General features: G+C 38.0%; 1 protein-coding gene across 4 annotated transcripts in view; it reads right to left on the bottom strand.

Annotated features, from left to right (window-relative positions):
• Positions 1 to 5,945: 5,945 nt before the first annotated feature.
• FNIP1 (folliculin interacting protein 1) overlaps positions 5,946 to 21,763 on the bottom strand; it is a 104,690-nt gene continuing 88,872 nt past the window's right edge. For 3 of the 4 annotated variants that reach the window (XM_007420947.4, XM_007420949.4, XM_007420948.3), the window contains 6 exons: positions 19,913 to 20,082; positions 16,320 to 17,739; positions 14,933 to 15,101; positions 13,105 to 13,302; positions 11,624 to 11,739; positions 5,946 to 10,732 (listed from right to left, as the gene is read on the bottom strand). In XM_007420947.4, the coding sequence (XP_007421009.1) occupies positions 10,654 to 10,732; positions 11,624 to 11,739; positions 13,105 to 13,302; positions 14,933 to 15,101; positions 16,320 to 17,739; positions 19,913 to 20,082 (2,152 nt within the window). In that variant the 3' untranslated portion in view covers positions 5,946 to 10,653. Of the gene's footprint in view, positions 10,733 to 11,623; positions 11,740 to 13,104; positions 13,303 to 14,932; positions 15,102 to 16,319; positions 17,740 to 19,912; positions 20,083 to 21,763 lie in introns of those variants that run through there. The other variant, XR_015794753.1, reaches the window with a different exon arrangement.

The following is a 21,763-nucleotide window of genomic DNA, read 5'->3' as shown; positions in this document are numbered from 1 at the left end:
GAAGTGGTTGGCCTTTGCCTCCTTCTGAAGGGCTGAGAGAGGGGGACTGGCCCAAGGTCGCGCAGCTGGCTTTGCGCCTAAGGTGGGACTAAGGTCTCCTGGTATCGAGCTCAGTGCCTTTAACTACCACTGCATCAAACAACATTATATTCTAAACTTCAAACGTGTGAAGGTAGCGTTGTTGATAGCCTTTCATCTCAACCCATCGAAAAGGTGACAAATGCCCAGAGATTCAGAAGCAGCCATGAGGAAGGGATGAGGACAGCTTATAGTTATCTAGCATCAGCAGCTGTGGTACTTTTATTCAACAAACAAATATCTTTTATTATACAAGGATATACTTTTTCTCCACCTGTTGACAGAGTTTTCACTTTGCTTTGTACACGAAAGGGAAGCACTGTTTTTAAAAGGCTGAAGAAAAAAAAAGTGGCAAAAAAAAAAAAAGAGGTAGAAAGAATTTCTCTTCCTTCTTTCAAAAATACTCCAGTATTTTGATTACTTGGAGCCATAGACTTAGACAAAAGAAGGAAGCACTTTTTTATACTGTTCATAGAGAAACTGCATTTGTTTTCCTGGGAATGTAGATTGGTAAAACTTCTCTGTTTATGTAGCCATTTTCAGGAGCTGATCTTTGATCTTGTAATTTCTTATAGTTTTGATTAGAAAAAACAGGAGAAAAATAAATTAGGGCACTGGGGATTTGATTTCTTAGAAGTACAAATAATTTTAATATACCTACATACAATTATTACTTGTGGAAGTGCTGTATGCGGAGCAATTTTACAGGAAATGTCTGCTGGTCAAAGACTGTAATAAAGATTTTGATTCCAGGAAATAAGGCAATAATGAAATGAAATGGGGAAGTTACTAATCTCTGCTATTGTTTATTCCATTGCAGAATTCTTTTACATTCTTAGTTCAAGCTGCAATTATTATTATTCTATTTTAAAGGGGACTAATTGATTCAAAACAATAGGTGGCTATGCCTCTGAATATTATTACTGGGGAACAATTGGGAAGGTGCTATTATCCTTATGTTATGAGCTAAAGTTAGACATTTTGTAGACCATTTATGATCAAGGATACTGGAGCAGATAGACCATACTGTCTGGGAATTTTGGGAATAGTAGCCTCAGAACATATGGAGTACATTAAATTGGGAAAGGCATTTGATCTGATCCAGCTGGGATGTTATATTCTTGATGTCTCTGGGGATTTGAGAGGCTACAGAAAATGTATCAACTCTGAACCATGCTGTAAGAAATTACATAGCTATTGTTCATGGGGCATTTCTTGTGATTTTGCAACTTGGTTCTATTGTGTCAGCTTTGCTGAAGTTCCTCATGTATGTTTTCATCATACTGAAAACTCCAAGTATGAACAAGAGGCTCTTTGTTCTGAAGTTCTATGTCCTCCTATGCAACGTGGTCCAAGTAAGAAGCTTGAAGAATGCTCCAGCTATCTCCCTGAAGCACAGATAACATACAATTCAGTATTTGTGAGGATCCCTTGCCGGGGCAGTGTCTCTGTGCACTATAGGTCATTCTGTCAGGAAACTTAGAAAAAGAACTGATTTATATTTCTAGGAATTCCTTATTATTCCCTTACCCAAAATTGTACTAAAAGGAGCATATCCAGTCATGAATATGGCTGTTGTTCAGATTAATCTAAATAAGTCAGCTATCATTGTTTCCTTTTAATTACTTAGTACAGGGAAACAAATAATTCTGAAATAATTTCAGTGCTTCCAAGTAAGGGATCTGAAGTATTTTAAATTCTTGTTTTAAACAAACCTGTAGACTTCCTTGGAAGATACAGACTGGGTTTATGATCTTTTTCTATCAGATTTAAGATAAACTTATTTAAGGTAAATTTGAGGTAAACAAGACATTGATAATTGAAAAGTATTCTAAGATAGTCTTCAAGAAGACATTACGTCAGTTACATGGAGAGCCCCTCCTATGATCAGAAACTGCATTTAGCTTTCAGTACTTGGTAAGCTGATCTTCTATATTCATTGTACATTCTGTGGCCATTGAAAAGGAAAGTTATCACACGTTGAGACGAGTCATGGGCCACGTGTCATGACTTACTGTATTTCAAACGAAACAAATGTGTTCTTGGACAACTGTTTAGGATGGAATTTCACACTCTTTGAAAAATCAGCTATACAATTGGGAATGAGACCTATCTATAGTTTCTTTCTGGATACTCGGGTCTCGGCTCATCACTCTCTCATGGCCTCCATTAGCATTTCTATTGCAATGGTACTTTTTTTTTAAAAAAAAAAAAAAGTGAGATTGAGGGATAGAAAAGGTGTATGTACTGTAGTGATAAGGTCTTTGTCTAGGATAAGGTAGATAGCTATGGAAGCTCATTGGTGATTTTGTTATTATCTCTCAGCCCAATATATCTCATAGATTAGTTATGGGGGGTAAAAAACCTGGGGGACGGAGTTCTGCAACTTTCAGGCCCTGAATGAAAACAAGGTATAAATTTAACAAATACACAACCAAGAAGCTGTGTGCTGGGCCCCCTGTGTAGCATCCATGGGTATCCATGTGTCCCCAGACACCTCTCTTGACTTATTAGCTTCCCTTCTACATTTGTTTTTTTAAAAAATGAATAACTGCAAAAAGGAAAAGTAGCACGTTATCAAGCAAAGCACAACCCTCAAGCATAATCTTCATTTCCAAAGATGTCTCTGGTCCTCATTCCAAAGGCATTTTTAGAAATTAAAATTATGCTTGGCTGCAGCCCAGTGTTTTACCTGGAAGCATCAATCTGCCCAGAGGGGCAAAAATAAAAGATGCCCTGCGATGGTAGGGAGCATTTGGGAATGATAGAAAGCGTAGGGGAGTGATGTTCACCATCTGGTCTTCTGGTAAATGGATGTTTTATGATTGCACCTGCCTACCATAGTAAGAATGATTATAACATGTTCTCAAAACTCCAGAGATGCCAACTGGTCCCAGACAGTTGGAGAGCCCTGAGCCATGGCTTCCAACTTTTCCTGAACATTATATGCCAGAAGAACATACGTAGGTAATCCTAGTTCATAGAAAACACAATTAAAAACAGATTTATTTCTATGTAAGTCCCAACGCTGCTGACCATTGGCCATGCTTGAGCGAGCTGATGGGGGTCAAAATTCAACATCATGTGTGGACCACATGTTACCCTTCCTTGATGTGGTTATTTTCCTTTACCACTCTTTGTCCATTTACCTCAGTATCATCCACTCTGTTTTGCAATAGTTCTCCATCTTTTCCATCATCAGATGCCTGATTTTATAAGTGGTGGTGCTAGGGATTAAACCCAGCTTCCTCTGCAGGCAAGACATATTCTCTACCATTTAGAGAATTACTAAATTATCTAAATTACTTTCCCAATTAATTCCCAGCATTCATTCATTATTTCCCACACAAGACATAGGTGGGGATTGCACTAATTTAACCCTGGGCCAAATGGGGGAGGCAGCAGTAGCTGGAGACTGTCTGGACTTGGATGGGGAGGAATGACAGGCACAGTCTCAGCCCAAGCAAGGTAGACTGGCTATTAATTAAAAAAAATCTACCAAGTCCAGGAGATTACTAATATTGACTCTTGATGGAGTTATGTTTCCTCAGAGGTAGTAAACTAGCAACTTGGGGGCCCTTCTGGATTCACTCTTCCAACCTGATAAGAAGGTAGAAGCTGTGGCCAGGATGGCCTTTGCTTAGTTCCAGCTGATGCATCAAATGCGGCATAATTTGGATCAGGATGCAGTGAGAACCATCACTCATAGCCTTGGCATTTTGCCACTGGATTACTATAATTCACTGTATATATGGGTCTGCTTCTGAGAATCACTTGGAAGCTTCAGCCAGTCCAAATATAGCACCACATGCTTCTTGGGCAGCTGAGCACTGCCACATTACAGGTAGTCCTCAACTTACGACCATTCATTTAATGACCATTCAAAGTTATGATGGCACTGAAAAAAGTGACTTACCACTGGTCCTTGCACTTAAGATTGTTGCAGCATCCCTGTGGTCATGTGATCAAAATTTGGACACTTGGCAACCAGCATGTTATGATGGTTGCAGCATCTTGGGGTCACGTGATCACCATTTGTGACCTTCCCAGGGCTTCCGACAAGCAAAGTCAATGGGGGAAGCCAGTTTCACTTAATGACTGCATGATTTGCTTAATGACTGGCTCAAAAAGTTCATAAAATTGGGCACAATTCACTTAATGACCACATCACTTAGTGACAAAAGTTCCAGTCCCAATTGTGGTCATAAGTTGAGGACTACCTATATACCATTACACTGTGGGAGCTGTGATGGCTGTTGGTGTGTTTCTGAGTGTAATTCTAGGTGCAGATGACTTCTTATAAAGTCCTATATGGCTCGTGGCCTGGGCATCTAAGAAACTGCCTCTTACAGGTAGATTCTGTCTCCCCAATGTGGGTGATCAGAGGATGCCTGCTGGGGAGAAGGTGTAAGGGATGTTTGATGGGCGCTCCCCTCCTTTGGGCTAGCTTGACCCTTTGAGCTCCCACTTTCAGGGCCTTCTGGAAGATTGTAAAAATTTAGATTTTCTGGAGGGCCGTTGGAGGATTGATCAGTGTGGTGCTACTGGTGCCAGAATGGATTTTTACTAATTTGTATTATATTGTATTATAATGTTACCATATTGTTTTATCTATCTGAGGTGTTGTATATCACTTAGAATCCTAATAAATTGTGGAGATAAATAAATACTGTGAATAAATGAAAATAAACTATAATCATTAGTGTGAAATTAATTGCAATTGTCATCACAATTTATGGCTCACAAACTACAATGGCTGGGTTTAGACAACATGCTTAATGTAGTATTTAACCCAGCCACAGTGTCAGTAACTCTTAGGCTAGTCGCCCTCACCAGGTCTCACCCTTCCTTTACAAGGGACTAAGGCAAGTGTTACTGTACTGGGAGAAAGTATGGAAAATGTTTTGAATGGCCAGAATCTATTATTTAAAAACTTGCTGTAGTAATAACAATAACCATTTATTCTTCACTCAGGCGGGAAAAAAAAACAGCAGAAGGGAATAGAATAAAAGTTGTGCTCCAGTATTGCAGCCAGAAGCGCTGAATGAAGCTTTAAGAAAGAAGCAGATCCCTGACCTGGAGAACATTTCCTGAATTTCTTCCCAACACAACAAACTCTTAGCACATCCATGCCCAGAAAGAATCACTGCTAGAATTATCCATTTGCGCTTCCCAAACCAAGTTAAACAAACAATTTTCTCCTCCATTCATAGATAATTATTTAGGACAAAACTCTTGTTTTCCTATCCGTAAGGGCAGCATTGCTCAACATTTGAAACACCACCTCAGAAATAGTTGCAATGCAGTCAGATGTCCCCCATAAAAGGTGAGGCCTCAACCTGAAGCACTGCAGAAATGTGCTAAGGAAATATCAGCCTGCTCAAGGAAAATGTGGGGGGCCCAGGTGATGCTGCCCAAGACAATCTGATCATGCTGCTTTTCTTCTCAGAGAGCTGGTTCTGAAGGTGTCTGGGAAGAAAGAGGTGGGCTCTGAACCACCCGTGAAAGCAGCAGTGGTCGGAAATGGCAAAGGTCACATTCAGCCTTGGATCTGTCCGAAATCCAAGGTGAGCAATAAAAGTCTCCTAAAAAAAAAAAAAACACCGATAATGCCAATTCATATTCCTGACACGCATTTCCCCCTTTGATTCATAAATAGCTCGGCAGCTTTACTTGCAGCAGGACCGCAGGATGGAGGTCGAAATGCATCACAACCCAAGCCCGGGCCTTCTGTGTGTGCCTGTGACACTGATGCAGGTACAGAAGGCATGGGACTTCGATACGTCTGAAATAATTCTAGATTAGGGCATTCTCCACCAACAGTCTGCCACCCTGAATAAAATAAGACAATGTTAACAACTAGCAACTAAAGGGACAATCTTGTATTTATTGCACAAAGTTCCCCTAAAACTGGGAATAGTTATTATAATACAAGTGCACATCTTGAGATATGTATGTATATTTGTGTATGTGTATATATATATATTACAGAAAAACACAAAAGATAACAAGTATGTACATTTTATCCAGCATATAACACATACCACCATTTACATAATTTAGAGAAGACTGAAAACAAAACAATTAAAATCCTTTTAAAAATCTGTTTTAACTCATACAGATTTTAAAAAGCTACATTTAAAAATCCTGTTTCGGATTCCCCCTTCCCTTTGTTTTTGTTTTTTAACAATCTTGCATTTGCAAGTTGCAGTGGAAATAAACTTGTTAGCATGTATGTGCAATATACTTAAATATTTTCAGCCTTAAAATTAAGACATATTAATGGGCATTAGAAATATTGCAAAAAATCAAGATTAGTTTTCTATATACATTGTTCTGAAAAGCATGTTATGTTATGAGGTCAATGCTACAGTGCTGTTATACTTCCCTTAGAAAAGAATTTAAAATCCAGATAGATGTATGTAGTACCTTGATATTTCATGTACCGTATGCAAGTGATCAGTCACAGGAAAGCATGCTCTCATGCCATACTTTTTGCACAGAAACTATTCCCATTATATAATTAGAATGAGTAACAAAACCATTAAAAAAAATCAAATTAACCAAATGCTTGGAGTTGATGGGTAATGTCTAATTATCTAATGATTTTGGAGAAATTACATCAATGGCAATACTTACTGCCTGAATAAATTACCAGGTTCTCTGGTTAATCTTACAAGCCTTTAAAATTGCCAGTGAGCATACAGTTCACTGCTACAGTGGAAAAACTTCCCATCTAGAGGCCCTGCTTAGGTGTGATGGGTTCATCCAGGAAGCAGCCTGAATGGATGCCTCCAAATCACCAATAGCCACCATCAAGAAAGGTAACACAATAGACACACACACAGCTGTCACACAATGCAAAAACAGAGGGGGAGTAAGTAAGCGCATTCTTTGCTTCCACAGAATTTCCTGTATTTTACAACATGAAAATAGCATAGCAGAATATTTTAAATCCACTTGTACTGTACAGAATGCCTCTGCAGATGAGAACAGAAGCCCAAAGAGCAACAGGAGAGTTGTAAGGCCAGGCAATAAAGTTGCAGTCAGCAGCTCCATTTCTCAATACTGTAGGAGGAAAACGAAGATGGAATATAGTGTGTTTGGGATTGTAAAATTGATCAAGGCCAAACTATATATGGCAACCGCAGACTATCCTGGCTTTACATGTGAACCATGCAGGGCCACTATTAGATATTTTCAGACATGCAGATGATTGTTAGTCTTCTACCATCTTGTGTACCTATGACCTTCACTTCAGAATAATGAAGGAGGAAAGGAAAAGTTGGCTGGAGAGAACAAAGGCTCCAGATATAAACTCTTCTATCTTTTTGCCAAAAAATATTGGGGAAAATACAGTATAGTTACAGAAGGTGGCATGAAGCTGCAATGTCGAACCCCCCGTGGGACTTATACTGAGTTAAAATTATGGCTTTCAGTAGTGCTGACTTTATCAGCGCACCTAACAAATTCATCACTTTTCATTTTTTTCAACATGAAAATCCTTGCCACCTGCAGTTTCTTCACTGAACATGCAGAAGGTGATTGTCTGCAAGATATATTTTGGGAGGGGGTGAGAGATTTATGTTCTGGGTGGAATGCAAATTCTCAGTGGTGAGGGGGAACCATAGAAAATATTGTGAATTAGGTGCCCTTGACTATTGGAAACCCCTTTTCCTTTTCATAGTTTCAGCTTCTGTTTTTGAACAGTCTTTTAGGTCGTGTTAATTTTTTTTTTAATTTTAGCACAATTAAAAGTGGCTAGCTGGCTGGGGAAATCTGGGAGTTGATGTCCACACATCTGAAAGCTGTCAAGGTTGAGAACGCTGCTCTAGCCACTTGATGAGAACCACGTATATAAAAACCTAACCATACCTTTATCTTTGCCCCCGTTTCCTTTTATTAAGATATGAGAAAGTTGAGCCCATGTTTGCCATTCAATGGGGTTATCTTAATCGCCAGCCCAAGCCCAGTTAATTTTAATTACAATAAACAAACATTATGTCCACTTAGGTGCAGCCATTAGGAAGAAACATCTGTACTAAAATCAACCTGAGCTCTCAGTGTTCACATTATGCTCATTGGGAAGACAGCCTGATTTGCAAAGCTTCTTATCTTCACATTTGTTCTGAAGAAAACAATGGCCAATTTAAATGCTAAAGTCACCCTCCTGCATCTAAAACCTCAAGGGCCCCAGTAGACAGAATGCTAATTTATGATTAGCTTAGAACTAAATTAATTGTTATGTTTTTAAGAAGCAGTTGCTGCTGTAATATTAGTCCCAGTCTTGCCTATCCTGGCAGGTATTCAAATGTAATGGGGTAGAAAATAACTGAAAATGAAGGGGGTGGGTGGGAGAAATCCTGCAAGGTGGTAATCTTGTCCAGTTAAAAAAAACACCAAATGCTGGACAAGTAATCAAGTACTAGGGAGAGTGGTGAAGGAGGCATCCTTTACTACAAAGGATACTTGTAGGCTCTGTCCAATTATTGTATTCAGTTTTAATAGGCTGCACAGGCCATTGTGCAATAAAATAAATGATTATTCATAAAACATACCCTCTGCCTTCTCCAGTTGAAACTGTTTCAAAGTTCCCAAATGCACAGAAGGTAGGATGGGGTTTCCTCTTATTATTAGTGACATCACAGACCTAATCCAGTGAATATAGTCAGAGTACATAGCAATACTGTTATCAAAGCAGGAGCAGAAGAACTGTGTGGACAATGGCAATGTGGACATATGCTTGCCAGCAAAGGCTAGGAGGAAGGACATTTGCAACCTCAAAAAATAAACAAAAGAAAAAATTCAGGGCTTCATGTCTGTATGAATTAGGAAAAAACTGTGTTTTGATTTCCACTGAATATGGGATTCCAAATACCACAAAATAAAGTAATTCACAAACTTGGTGATGCTTGACTAGATACAGGGAAAGGTATCAAACATTTTAATGCAGTATCCCCTTATTTAGCCTGAGGTAGTAAAACTGGTTCAAAATAACATCATCGTCCCCAAACTGAAACCCTCTACATCTTTTGGGACTACAACTCCCAGAAATCCATGCTGGTTGGGAATTCTTAGAGTTACAGCTCCAAGACATCTAGAGGGCTCTTCAGACTGATTTACAATATATACTTTTGTAACTTATAGGTCCCATATCAGAATTCTTTATTGCTTAATCCTGACCAAAACAATAACATGGGATAAAAGGCGATGGCACAGTTGCACTTTTCTTTTCTACACCCCCACTCCACGTTTCCAAATCTTCTCCCAATTTCGAGGATGTATGAGGGGCTGCAAGTGGGCACCGAGAGCTTGCCAGAGGACACAGTTGGATAGAACTTGTAAATCCCATTCAACTCCCTGGGACTTACTTCAAAGGCATATGATTATATTGTAAGCCAGTTCTTAACAAACAGGTTAGAAAAATGGTCTCTTCAGAATAGCCTGCCTAACAATTAATACAATGCAAACAAACCGAGTTTTAAAGCCTAAAATTTGTTGGGATAATTAAAGAGATTTTTTCCCAGCATTCTAACTCTGCATCGTATCATAATTTCTAAGGTATAAATTCTCAGTATTATATTATCTTCTGAATTTTTAAAAAATACACTGAACTCAATGGAACTTCAGTATGTAATAAAGCTCCTAAATCCTCTTTTTTTAAAAATAGGTTTAACAGCACCTAGTTTTTCTTTACTGCATCCCAAATGAAGCATGATCAAGGGGAAGAAATTCTTATTAAAAAAAAAAAACTATAACAAAATATTACAGAACATTTGTTCAGCTTATTCCTTTTTTATAAAAAACCAAATATTTGTTTTCTGGAGTCTTTAAACAGTAGCATCAACATCAGAACATCAACAAAGGCATAATGTCAATTTCACACCCAAATTGAGGAATATATATATATATATATATATATATATATATATATATATATATTTATTTATTTATTTTCATTCATCTTCATTCTCCATCAATATCACACACTCGCACACACATTACACCCAGGCCTCCCCCTATGGAAAGAACTGCACACTACCTTCCCAACTCCTACCTGCCTTTAACAAATAAACATTTGACTGTACTTCTAATGCAGCTGAATTGGTTACAAAAAGAGCTTCAGCATTATGCATTTCAAATGTTCTCCTAATTGCCTCAAACATCAGCTGGTTCCGTTCCCTTGTACAAACACCAACAGCACTATGGAGGGCTGCGAAGGAGTTCTTCATTCTGGTGATCCTGTAATTTAAGAGTCTGCAGTTACATCCATGTTGGCAATCCTTGTCCAAACCATGTACAGTACTCCAAGCTCTAGTGTCTTCTTTAGTAATCTGAATCTCTGTTCTGTTGATTGGTTGGTTGGTTGATTTATTTTTAAATCAATAGGCAAGGAAAGAAGGGGAACGTGTTTGTACATTATGTGTTCACTTGCAGAGGTACATTATCAAGTTGGCAGGCTGCTCAATTCACTTGCCTGCAAGCAAGCAAGAGTCTGGAAAATGGAGGTTCATGTCTGTTTCCTTGTCTTCCATTTTATAAAAACAGAATTATTGTCTTTGCCCTTTTGGTGTTTTAGAGAAGAATCTGGGCAACATATGGAGAGTGGGTGCTTGCCACAGCTGCCAGTAATGGGAGGTCACTGGATTCAATCCTAAAAGACAAAGAAATATTATCAACAACTATCATGGCCTGAAATGTTCTGAAGCTCATTATAATTTTCTCATGTTAAAGGACTTATAGTTAGCTTATTAGAACATAAACAGTGTGTTTATCTGAACGGTCAAGGTACTCTAAATATATTGTAGTAACCTATGAATATTTCTATAGTTAAAAAACACAAGCTCTTATTTCATAAATACATGTGACACAAGAAGCAATTCCCCCAGGACCTGTCTGGCGACAGATCTGCTTTGCTAAAGATTTAATTGTTTCCAGCTGTCTTGGGAATCAAAGTGGATGGATGCAATTCAGAACGTTCTCATGCACACAGATTCTGACCACTGGGTTTAGAATGCTTCTTAAAATGAGGTGTGAATAAATAGGAACCAACAAAGAAGAAAGCATAAACCAAGAAAGTGTATCCTTTGTATTGGTCTAGCATTTATATGTTGCCTATAAATATAGCTTTAAGGACTGGCCAGCATTAAGAACAACATATTGAGATAGACATACAAAGTGTTGTTCTCCCAAAAAATTCCCTGTAATTTACCCACAACCAGCTCTAATTGCTGCCCTTAGATAGATCCCTTTTTTGCCTAAAGTTCTCTTTGCTTCTGACAGGAGTTAATAGCCAAGCAGCTGATGATACTGGAACCTATCTTTCCTGTTCCAAGTAGTTTATAATTTAAAACTTTGCAACTCAATATGGATGCTTTTTTGCTAAAACGTTCAGCGTGCAAACAAATGAGATCAGAATTACAGGTCAAGTCACTGGTGCTTTCCTTGTTCCTATGAAACATTTGTTGCAAACAGCCCTACGAGTTGTATATTCAAAATAAACAAGTAAATAGGACAAAGAAACTATATTGGATAGAAAGCATACCCCAGTACCACTCCCAGCTCCTTCACATGAACCCGCATTTGGCCTTTGAGATATTCCGACAACATTTTGCTCTTAAAATACAGTTCTTGCAACCGATCCTCTAGGTGCATGATACACTAGGGAGAAAGAAACAATAGCATCACAAAGAAGTACCCTATTTCAGCCCAGAATCCACCTAATCATATTGTCCATATTTTAGGCACATAAATATTTGAATATGCCTACATTCTGTAGTCATTATAATCAGTAAAGATATTAGATATTAGTGGCATTAACCTTTGATAGCTGCCAAAGCTTGATAGGTAACTTAGCCAAAGGTAAGTCTTCCAAACAAGATGCTCACAGAGCATTCATTAACTAGACTTACTGAGTAGGGAAGGATAGCATTATTCATCTCCTGAAATATCTTAGTGTGAAGTCTTATGCTGTTTCCTCTTAACAACTTTCCTGTGAGGAGGCAAAAATCCTCATTGTTGCAGATCATGGAAAACGTAGCAGCTGCCTGTTTACTAAACCATCTCCTGAATCTTTATTAGCCTCTGAACTAACGTTTACAATAGGTTGTAGAGCTGAATATGCCACCTCCTACTAGGGCTTTTGCCAAATGATAGCTTAATTATATATGACTGGGAGGAAGATACTTAATGAAACCTCAAACTGGGAGGAAGATACTTAATGAAAAGCTTTCTTGCTTTAAAACTCATCCTGCTATGTACTGGCAAGTATTTCTGAAATAAAGCCAAAAAAAAAAAGGGCAGAGTGAGGCATTATCCTCATTTTGATTTAGTTTCACGACTTCATCATGAAGATAATTTTAACTGATTACTGACATTATCATCAGCTTCCAAAATAGCCTCTGATTGGATACATAGCATACTCTTTTTCTTTTCTTTTTTTAAAAACTCTGTCACAGTGCCTACCACAGGCTACTTTCAAAATCAAGAATGATATAGGAAAAGTGGAGTGGTTGTAGAGGGCATAGGAAGAAATAATGGAAAAGAGGCAAGCAATGAATAAATATTAATTTGTTCCAAACTGAATAGGTTGTGTCCATCTCTGATGAATTTCGTAACGTTTTTCAGTTATTGGGGTTATACATTCAAATATGAAAATTAAATAGTCTGTAGCCTGCAATTTCCTGTTCATTCAACATAAGAAACAAAACCTGAGAGTGGAAGCTTTAGATGGATTGGGAACCATTTTTTTGGACCATAACATCCATTCACTTCTGCTGTTCTATATGGAAACATCAGTCTTGGGAAACAATCAGAAGTTGAAGAATCACTAAGTTTGCGGGGCAGTTCCAAAGTTTGTAAGTGTAAGTAGAGTTCACAGAAAATAAATTCAATCAAAGTCAAAGGAACCAAAGGCATTTTGCTTTTTTGGGAGAGGGCAAGTATTGTAGGATAGCAGAGTGACAGGAATTGCAGAATTCCATTCACAGTTGAACTGGATTTATACCTGGTTGCCCAAATACTTACGAAATTTGGAGATAAATTATGCTTATAAAGTTGAAGAGTGGAATGAAGCAGGTTGGAGACAAGGTTAGAGACTAGCACATCTTTCCCAAGTTTGTTATCAATGATTCGTCTCTGACTACTGGCCACTTGCACTGTCCATTTATCAGTATCTGCGATAATGCAGACAGCTTCTGCAATTGGTTCATCCAGAACAGGATGCTAGAAGTCAAAGAAAAACATGCCATTTAACAAATGCAACTTTGGTACTAAAGACATTCTAGCCAAGAGCCAATGGTGTAGGAGAACATTCTTAGCAAACATGATTTCAGAATGAAAATCTCAAAACAATTTAGCATCGAGGTACAAACAATGTATAAACAATGGCAGAGATCATTATTCAGTGTTTTGGGGAAAGCTGTCGTTCTATGGAAACAGTATATAATTTAACGACATGAAACAAACAAACAAACAAACTCTTAATGCATTCACTGTAGCCAAGAGGCAGAACACAAACAACTGTAAAAATCAGTCTACATGTTCAAGGCGACTTTGGATTTGTGCTTCTAGAACAGCAGTTCCAGATCTCATTGTCAAGAGCAGGTTGTTATATGGCAAAGGATCCCATACAAGTTCTGAAACCTCTTTGAAGACCCTTTCCCTTTCTTTGTATTTGTGTGCAAGAGTGCTTCAGGTGGATGCACAAAAACAACTAAACTGATATCGGTCATAACAGCTTAGAACTGTCCCACCCCTTTCATCTTGCAAATCAAGTTGCCTAAGGAAGTCATCTTCCAATTCATATTGGGAAATTGGGAGGTTACAGCCATAAGCCTAACTTAGGCACAAAGACCAGCAGAGGGTGCAAAAGAGAAGCACTTGTAAAAGAATGGCTTTGAAGTAGTTTTGAAGCAGATCAAATGTATCCAAGTTGTTTACATTTGAGCCACAAAAGCCTAAATAACGATTGAAGTCCCAAATCACCAACATTATATCCACTGTCTCTCTCATAGCCAGTGTTATGTCAATGTGTGTGGGGGTCTATACATATTCTCTCATCACCTTTGGCCAATTCTTGCTGTTGGACATTATAGGAAACAAAAAAAAAATTTTTTTTTGTTTGAAAATGGATAGAAAACATCCATTTCAAGTCACAAGCCACAATACAAAATGTCGACTTATACTTCCTGAGTAACTTTAATCTTTAGGCCATTATTACACAGGAAATTATTGAGACAGGAATACAACCAGCTGCTAACCTTAAAAAGCCATGGCATATGTAAAGTTAATTTTAAGGTCATATTTAATATACATGGTCTTCTTCATAGTTTATTACTACTTGTCTACATTAGTAACAGCAACATTTCACTTTACTTTTTAGTGCCAGTAAGAAGCGGAAAAAATTAAATAATAATTAAAAACACAAATGTTCCCTTTGTAGATCAAATTATGAATCCTATTAATGTAGAATTCAGCTTAAACAAGGGGCCAACCAGATGCCTCTAAAACCTTATAAGCAGGAGATATAAGCGACTTCATTACCACTGATACTTACTACTCAAACATAACCAATTAACTAATGGCTACATAAATAATATTACTAGTTAGTGAATGAAATAAGATGATTCGTCTCAAATTTGAAAATTAAATGTGACATCAGGCAAGAGAACATCTAAGGTTCTTAGCCTATATTGAACAATCTTTTATTTTTCTATGAAATGGTAAGAATCTTGTCTGAATGAGATCATGAAAATTAAAAAGAAATTCCATGCCTGCTCTAGCAGGCTTCAAAAATATTTCTTTTTGTTGACTATTGAGATATATTTCATCTGTTGAATATAGTTTAAATTACCTGCACAGCATGCGACAAATCTGACATCAAACAGTGTCTCAGTTTTTCATCATTTCCTACTCCTTGCAAAACAAAGTCAGGTACGTAAGATGGACAGTAGCCACCTAGCAAGGACCTTCCAAAATTGGCAATACTGGGCTGGACAGAGTTCACTTCAATTAATTTTGACCTGAAAAAAAGGTATAACATGGGCATATATACTATAACTAGCACTGATTTCTCTCTACTTCACTGAAATACTATAGTGGGCAACTATTGCAGGTAACGCACACCTACATTCCATTGATTTCAGTGGGACTTACTCATATATAAGCTCATATACAGTTCATGTTCTGTTACACTGTACCCTCTGTAAGGATCCTAGGACCTGCCTTGTAGCTCCTTACCTGGTAAAATACTTGGAAAATGCTGATCATTTTTATGCACAGTTACGATTATTACATCAGTATGACTTAATTTCTTTGGACATAACCAAACTTTGTTATACTGCCTGTAAAATTAGACACACTCTAACTGCCCACCAATGAATCCACCACCATGTAACATTCTTACCCTGTTTTGTGTTTTTATTCTTATTTTATTTTTAATGTGTTTTGTTCTCAACTCTGGTCTGTGACCATAATAAATTCTATCTATCATGTATAAGCATATGATGAATTTTAATGTAAATTGGGTCATGTTCATTGTTGATCAAGGTTAGAAGACAGATTAAAGAAACTTCCAGTTGGATCACAGAACAGACATAAAGAAACTATATGAACTACTACTGAAGTTAATAACAGTCATAGTATTTTTTTAAATCAGTATCTTTCTTTAAATAGCCTGTCCTAAATTAGGGGTATACTCCACAAAGTGTGAAAAGTAATTAGAGACTCTTTTAAATGGCAGCCTCGGTGAAATAAGTATCACTTACATTACTGTACTTCTTAAATTAATATCAAGAAAGAAACCCAGCTAAAATAATTAAATACACAGTATTTTCTCTGTAGAGCATGTTTTTAATCATTACACATATACACGCACAAATTTGGCTACTACCTTCAAGACCACTATTTAGGAAGAATGTAGCAAATCACTGTACAGAACAGGGGGAATGGCCTTGAGGAATAGGAGGAAGAGTTGCTGCCAAGACAACGGTCAGATAAAAGAGAGCGGAGTCCTGGGAGTTACATAACCTGAGAAAATGTCTCAGATAAGACCCTTCCTAGTTCTCACAAAGATAAAGGAAGGGAGGGAGGGGGAGCACATTCAGAGTTGCAAGATTCTACTATTATATCTTTACAGTAAAAGTAGTACTGGTCTACATGACTTTGGTTTCCTGGTTTGGTCTACCCTGAAGGGCTGACAAAGGGGTTAGAAAATGTAAGTTGCTATAAGAAATACCTACCCAGGAAATGGTATGTCCTCTTCTTCTGTCCATTCTTCTTGCTCTGCCCCATAATAGCTGCTGCTTGTCCTTGCAGCGTCATGAGCTGTATCTTCACTTTCACTGTCACCAAGGGCACTATCAGAACTCTCATTTCTTGGAATGTCCCAATCCACACCTGGGTCAGATTTTTTTTCTAAGTTCTCTCTATCCCCATGGGGGACAAAAATACAGAGTTTGTCTCTTTGGTCCTGCTCTGCAAAACAGCTTTTACAAGTCTCTTGACAAACAGATTCCATAAACTTACAAAATTCACTAGGGGATTTGTTACTCTTTGTACTCAAAATTTTGGGTGGAAATTCTAAGCTACTATTAGAGTCTAGAATGTCTCTTGTTGCTTTCACTGGAATATCATCAATAGTCCTGGTTACAACAGAACCTTCTTCAGTAAAATAATCAGCAAGCAAACTTGCACTTTCTGCTCTGTAAGGATTCCAATTCTGGATCTCAATAGCAACCTGAGGGAACTTTTCAGGCATATTCTCATCTCTTTTTTGGTCCTCAAGGGTTTGTTTTTCACAGTTCTGCTCAGCAGTTGTTCCTTCTTCAGTCTCCATATGGCTGCTATGCCTGGCCATTTGTTCTTCAGCCACTTGACTTCGCACCTCAATATCTGAATCAGGGGACATAGAATCTCCAATGAGGAAAGTCACCTTTGTCTGAACTTCAGTCATGCTACAAGGAATTGCATGAGATGATGTTTTATCAGGTGGTTTTTTCTCTACCATAGTACTTGTTGATCTCAACAGTTCAACAGGCTGATTGTCAGAATCCATCAATTGTCTATTCTGCCATAATCCACCTGCTGGTTCCAATCTGGACTCTGGCAACACACATGTCCCAGATGCTGATCCCGTGAAAACAACTCTTTCTAACTTTATTCCCACACAAGGCACTGATGGCTCTTTGCACTTAACTTCAACAGGCCTTTCTTGAAAACCAGAAGGCTCTACACTGCTTTCACATGAAGCAGCTTCATCTACCTTTGGGGTGTTCTGTAAATCATCTTTCTCCAGTCCTGAAACAGTATCTGCACTTTGACTAGGATTAACAGGGCATTTGCAATATTTACAGCTGCAGTCAGAAGTTCTCACTTCTTCAGACTCTCGAAAGGACAGATTGCTTCTGTTCTTGTGCATTGTGATGAGCACATATTCAGATTCCTCCACCTCTCCTTTTGCTAGTGTTGTGGTGATCACTGTACCAGGCATTACTATGGCTTCATCCTCTCCGTTTTCCAAAAGATGAGTCTCTTGCAGCTCCGAGCATCTTATGAAGTAAGTAAGGAAATAAAGTAAACGTTGCACAAGATCTTGCCTTTTGCCAACCACAACTGTTTTTGACAGTCTCACAGGTGATCCAATAGCTCCATACAGATCTCCTGTGAGGCAGAATATAAAAGCAGTACGTTGTTATATTCAGTGTGCAATCAAATGCAATGTCTTGAATTACAATGGAGATCTTCTGTATAGATTAAGGGTGGACACACTTTCCAGCCTGAAGCCAGATTGGTGCAGGGACCACAAATCTGCATACACACACACACATGTTCTTTATCTCCCAATTCAATATTGTTAGTTTGCTGTTAAGGGGCACTGTCGCTGTTCAGATTTATCGGAAGGCAGCATATCTTTCTATTTCCCAACGTTAGTAACAGAAATAGCCTTCTAGAGAAGAATCAGTGTGTGAGAAAAGAAAGCAACATGGCTTTCCTGTCATGAATTTTACAATGAGAGACAGACAGACAGACAGACAGACAGACAGAGAGAACCAAACTCTAGGGCTGTGCAAACCATTCTAAGCCACTCCCTGAAGCCGGGCATAGCACTCCTGTGATTGTTTGCGAATGCATGGGCATGCACGAAAGATGTGACTGATGGAGGGTACCCCGCAGAATACTTTGCATAGCACCCTGGTCACCCTGATTTGTTCTATCTCAAATTGTTACTATCAGATCAAACTGATTCTACTTCGACGACTATAGCCAAATACTGTTCTGTAGTTTGTACTATACGCTGTAACTTCTCTGTTGTACGATACGCTTGACATTCCCTGTTCGGAACCATTTCACATGCAACTGTTCCTTTAGTCACTACTCTGTAACAACATATTACATCCTTACTGTCCATTGATTCTTTCTGTCTTGTTTTTATTAATAGTTGCCAGAGTCATTTTAAAAATATAGATGGTCATTATAATTGGACTCTAACTTTTAGTTTCTAAACCATAATAATTCCTTATGTATTCTTCTTCTTTATACACTACACCACATTTTCTTTTGTTGTTGTTCAGTCATTAAGTCGTGTCCAGCTCTTCGTGACCGCATGAACCATATTGCGCCAGGCCTTCCTGTCCTTCACTGCCTCCCTGAGTTTGCTCAGTTTCATGCTCATTGCTTCAGTGATGCTGTCTAACCATCTCATCCTCTGCCGTCCCCTTCTCCTTTTGCCTTCAATACATTTTCTTTAGATATAATATTAATTAGTGTTTCCATGGATTTTAGCATTATAATAGTTCTATACTTTAGGTCAGTAATTTTACTATTCTATTATTCTAAATAATCATTTAATTGCTTTTTTCCAATTGCATAATGCCTAACTATATTAATTTTTACACCCAAAATTCTTAAACTTATAATTTTAGTTGCATTGCTAAATAATAATAATAACAACTCTATAGCATGTTTTATTCTAGTCAATTTCCGTGGTGTATATGCTGCAATGATATTCGGAAAGTTAAATATAACCTTGTTTTTCAAAGATCTGTTTTGCTAGTCAATGACTGACTGATTTGCATAGCTATCCAAGAAGCCAACAATGATTTTCCAGTTGGCCAACTATGAGTTGGGAATCAAAGTGGTTCTGTAGTAGCATAATACGCAACTAAGAGCATGAATATGGGTCACAGGTTCCTATGCGTGATATTTATATGTTTTATTGTGGTGCTATTCTAATTAAAAAATTACTACACCAGAGTCAACTTCACATATGAAAGTCAGAATCACTGGACTACTTCAAATATCATTGCTGTCCATTTGCCTGAATAACAAGATTAGTAAAACATAATACTGAACAGGGTATCAACTTTGAAACAGAGGTGCTCATTCTGACAATCTCTACAGACATGCATAACATAATGCCCAATCGATTACGATCAGCTGGATAAAATTCCAGAGTTTTGCACTCTTGAATTTCTAATTGACCATATTGCTACTTCTGAAAAAAATCACATAAAATCAGATTGTAAGAACCTTGACTAACAAACTTGGAAATAGAATTATACCAGAAAATAAACTTAAGTTTAGAGGAACATTGAGAAAGGAAGCAAGAAGAACAAGTGTTGCCATGGGGCAGGATACAAGAAAAACAACTGCTAATTTAAAAGGGGGCTTTAGTTTTAATCTATTTTGCTTTACCTAACTCAGAATTGTTACACTGCCTTCTCCCTTTTATTAAAACAACAACAACACAATTTCCTGTTTAATAAACAGGAGTTTAACAGCTTAACAAAAAGGTATTTTGCTCATGGAAATACTGAGGTAATGTAAAACATACCTAATTGTGCCCACAGTGGATTGTATGGATGACTCTTTGCCAACATGTCCACAGTCTGTGAGGAATGCTTCTCTAGAAATGTTCGAATTGGTGGTTGGCCATTTGGCATGACAGTTGGAACCCAGGCCAGATGGTTTGTCAAAACTGCAGTTAGGAGAGCGGGTAAAAATCTGGATGGGGAAAAGAAGGCCTACACTTTAGAAATAATAATAATAATAAAAAAAAACTGCAGGATTTTGGATTAATTTACTTCTATAAAAGGGAGTCTATTATACAACAAGCATGTCCCTCATTGTAAGAGGGGATTCAATTAAGATTTCTAAATCACGGAATAGAGTCTGAGGCATTTCCAAAACTCTAACGCAGTATCATGCTGTTGTTTCCGTTTTGAAAAAGGTACATCAGGAAACAGAATGTAGTTGTGTTCCACCTATACATGGAGTTTCCGAATTGGAACCATGAAATATAACCCCTTCACCATTTGAATATTTTTTTATTCTACCATGTAACATTTTTGTAAGAATTCAAAATGTGTAATGCTAATAATGTTTAAAGGCAACTAGAATTTCAAATGTACTTTTTTTCTTCTCCAGAAGAGTGGAAGGTGCATTAGAACTTTAAAAGCACTTTCCGGTTAGCCTGCACCACACTGTGCTCTCAAATAGCACAGGGAGGATCTTCAGACAGTCATTCACACCTTGGTCACCTCTTGATTGGATTACTGTAATGTCCCTGCTGCTTCTCAAGCTGCGCTGGTTGCTAGCTGGCTTCCAGATGCAATTCAAGGTCCTGACTGTTGCCTCTAAAATCTTGCATGGCATAGGGCCTGGTCATGTGAGGGACTGCCTCTCTCTATACGTTTCCAGTCAGATCCGCTAAAGCGAGCACACTCCAGGTCCCATTAATTAAGCAGTGTCATCTTGCAGGACTAGGAAGTGTCCCTTCTCGGTGATAGTCCCTGCCTTGTGGAATGATATCCCCCCCCCCCCGAGATTTGTACCACTCCCACCCTTTTGACTTTCCACAAATTGCTGAAGACCTGATTGTTCTTCCAGGCCTTGGGTTAGGATAGTGGCCACTTTGGTGTTTGGTTCTTTGGGTTTTGCCTCTGGTTGGTTGTTTTCTTTTTTCTTGATGGATGTTGTTTTCTCCTAATTTTTTATCTGTAAGCCACCCAGAGTTGCTATGGAGTCAGGTGGCTTTGAAATTGAAATAATAAATAAATAAATAGCACTCTTAAAGAGATACTTTGAAAGCTGGATGCAGTACAGCATGGAATTGCATTAGCTGTCAGACCTTTGAGTTAGGCAAATTCAAGAAACATGCAAGGCGGGGATTTCAGCGGTCCTCTTTATTGTTGTAGGGCAGAATAACAAAATCTTGAAAGTCTGTCAGAGTTTCTCTCCGCCCCATTTTATGCCAAACAAAATCATAGCAGGCTGTTTTGTTTTTCTTTCTCATGGTTTCCTCTTTCTCATATCCCAGTATTTTTTTTTTAAATCCCCCCCCCAACTTTTTTTAATAGTATGCTTTTTTCTTCACCATTCTCAAGGCCAAGTTTACATTCCTTCACCCCAGCTAAGAAAATGTAGTTAACATATGAAGTTGGGCAGCTGGCAGCTTTCCAGCATCTGGTTACCGAATACTTTGGAGATTATACGGTTTGGCAGTTCATCTCAAATTTTCCTTCCTGTTTAAGCAAATCTTTATTCTTTTAGTCAGCCATCAGGTCTCATTGGCTAAAATCTTTTCTTATAGCAACACTAACTATTTTTGTTAGAAACAGAATTTAATCTTGACTTAAAGAGGCTGAAAAAAGACTTGTAAAAAATGTTTAGAAGTTGTGTTTCA

The sequence above is a fragment of the Python bivittatus genome, unplaced genomic scaffold (assembly GCF_059951505.1).
Source record: "Python bivittatus isolate LINGU-HERP-01145 unplaced genomic scaffold, Pbiv_v1 ctg000080_np1212, whole genome shotgun sequence".
Classification (NCBI taxonomy): Eukaryota; Metazoa; Chordata; class Lepidosauria; order Squamata; family Pythonidae; genus Python; species Python bivittatus.
Note: the sequence above shows the minus strand (reverse complement) of the source record. Positions and strands in the feature narration are given on the sequence as shown.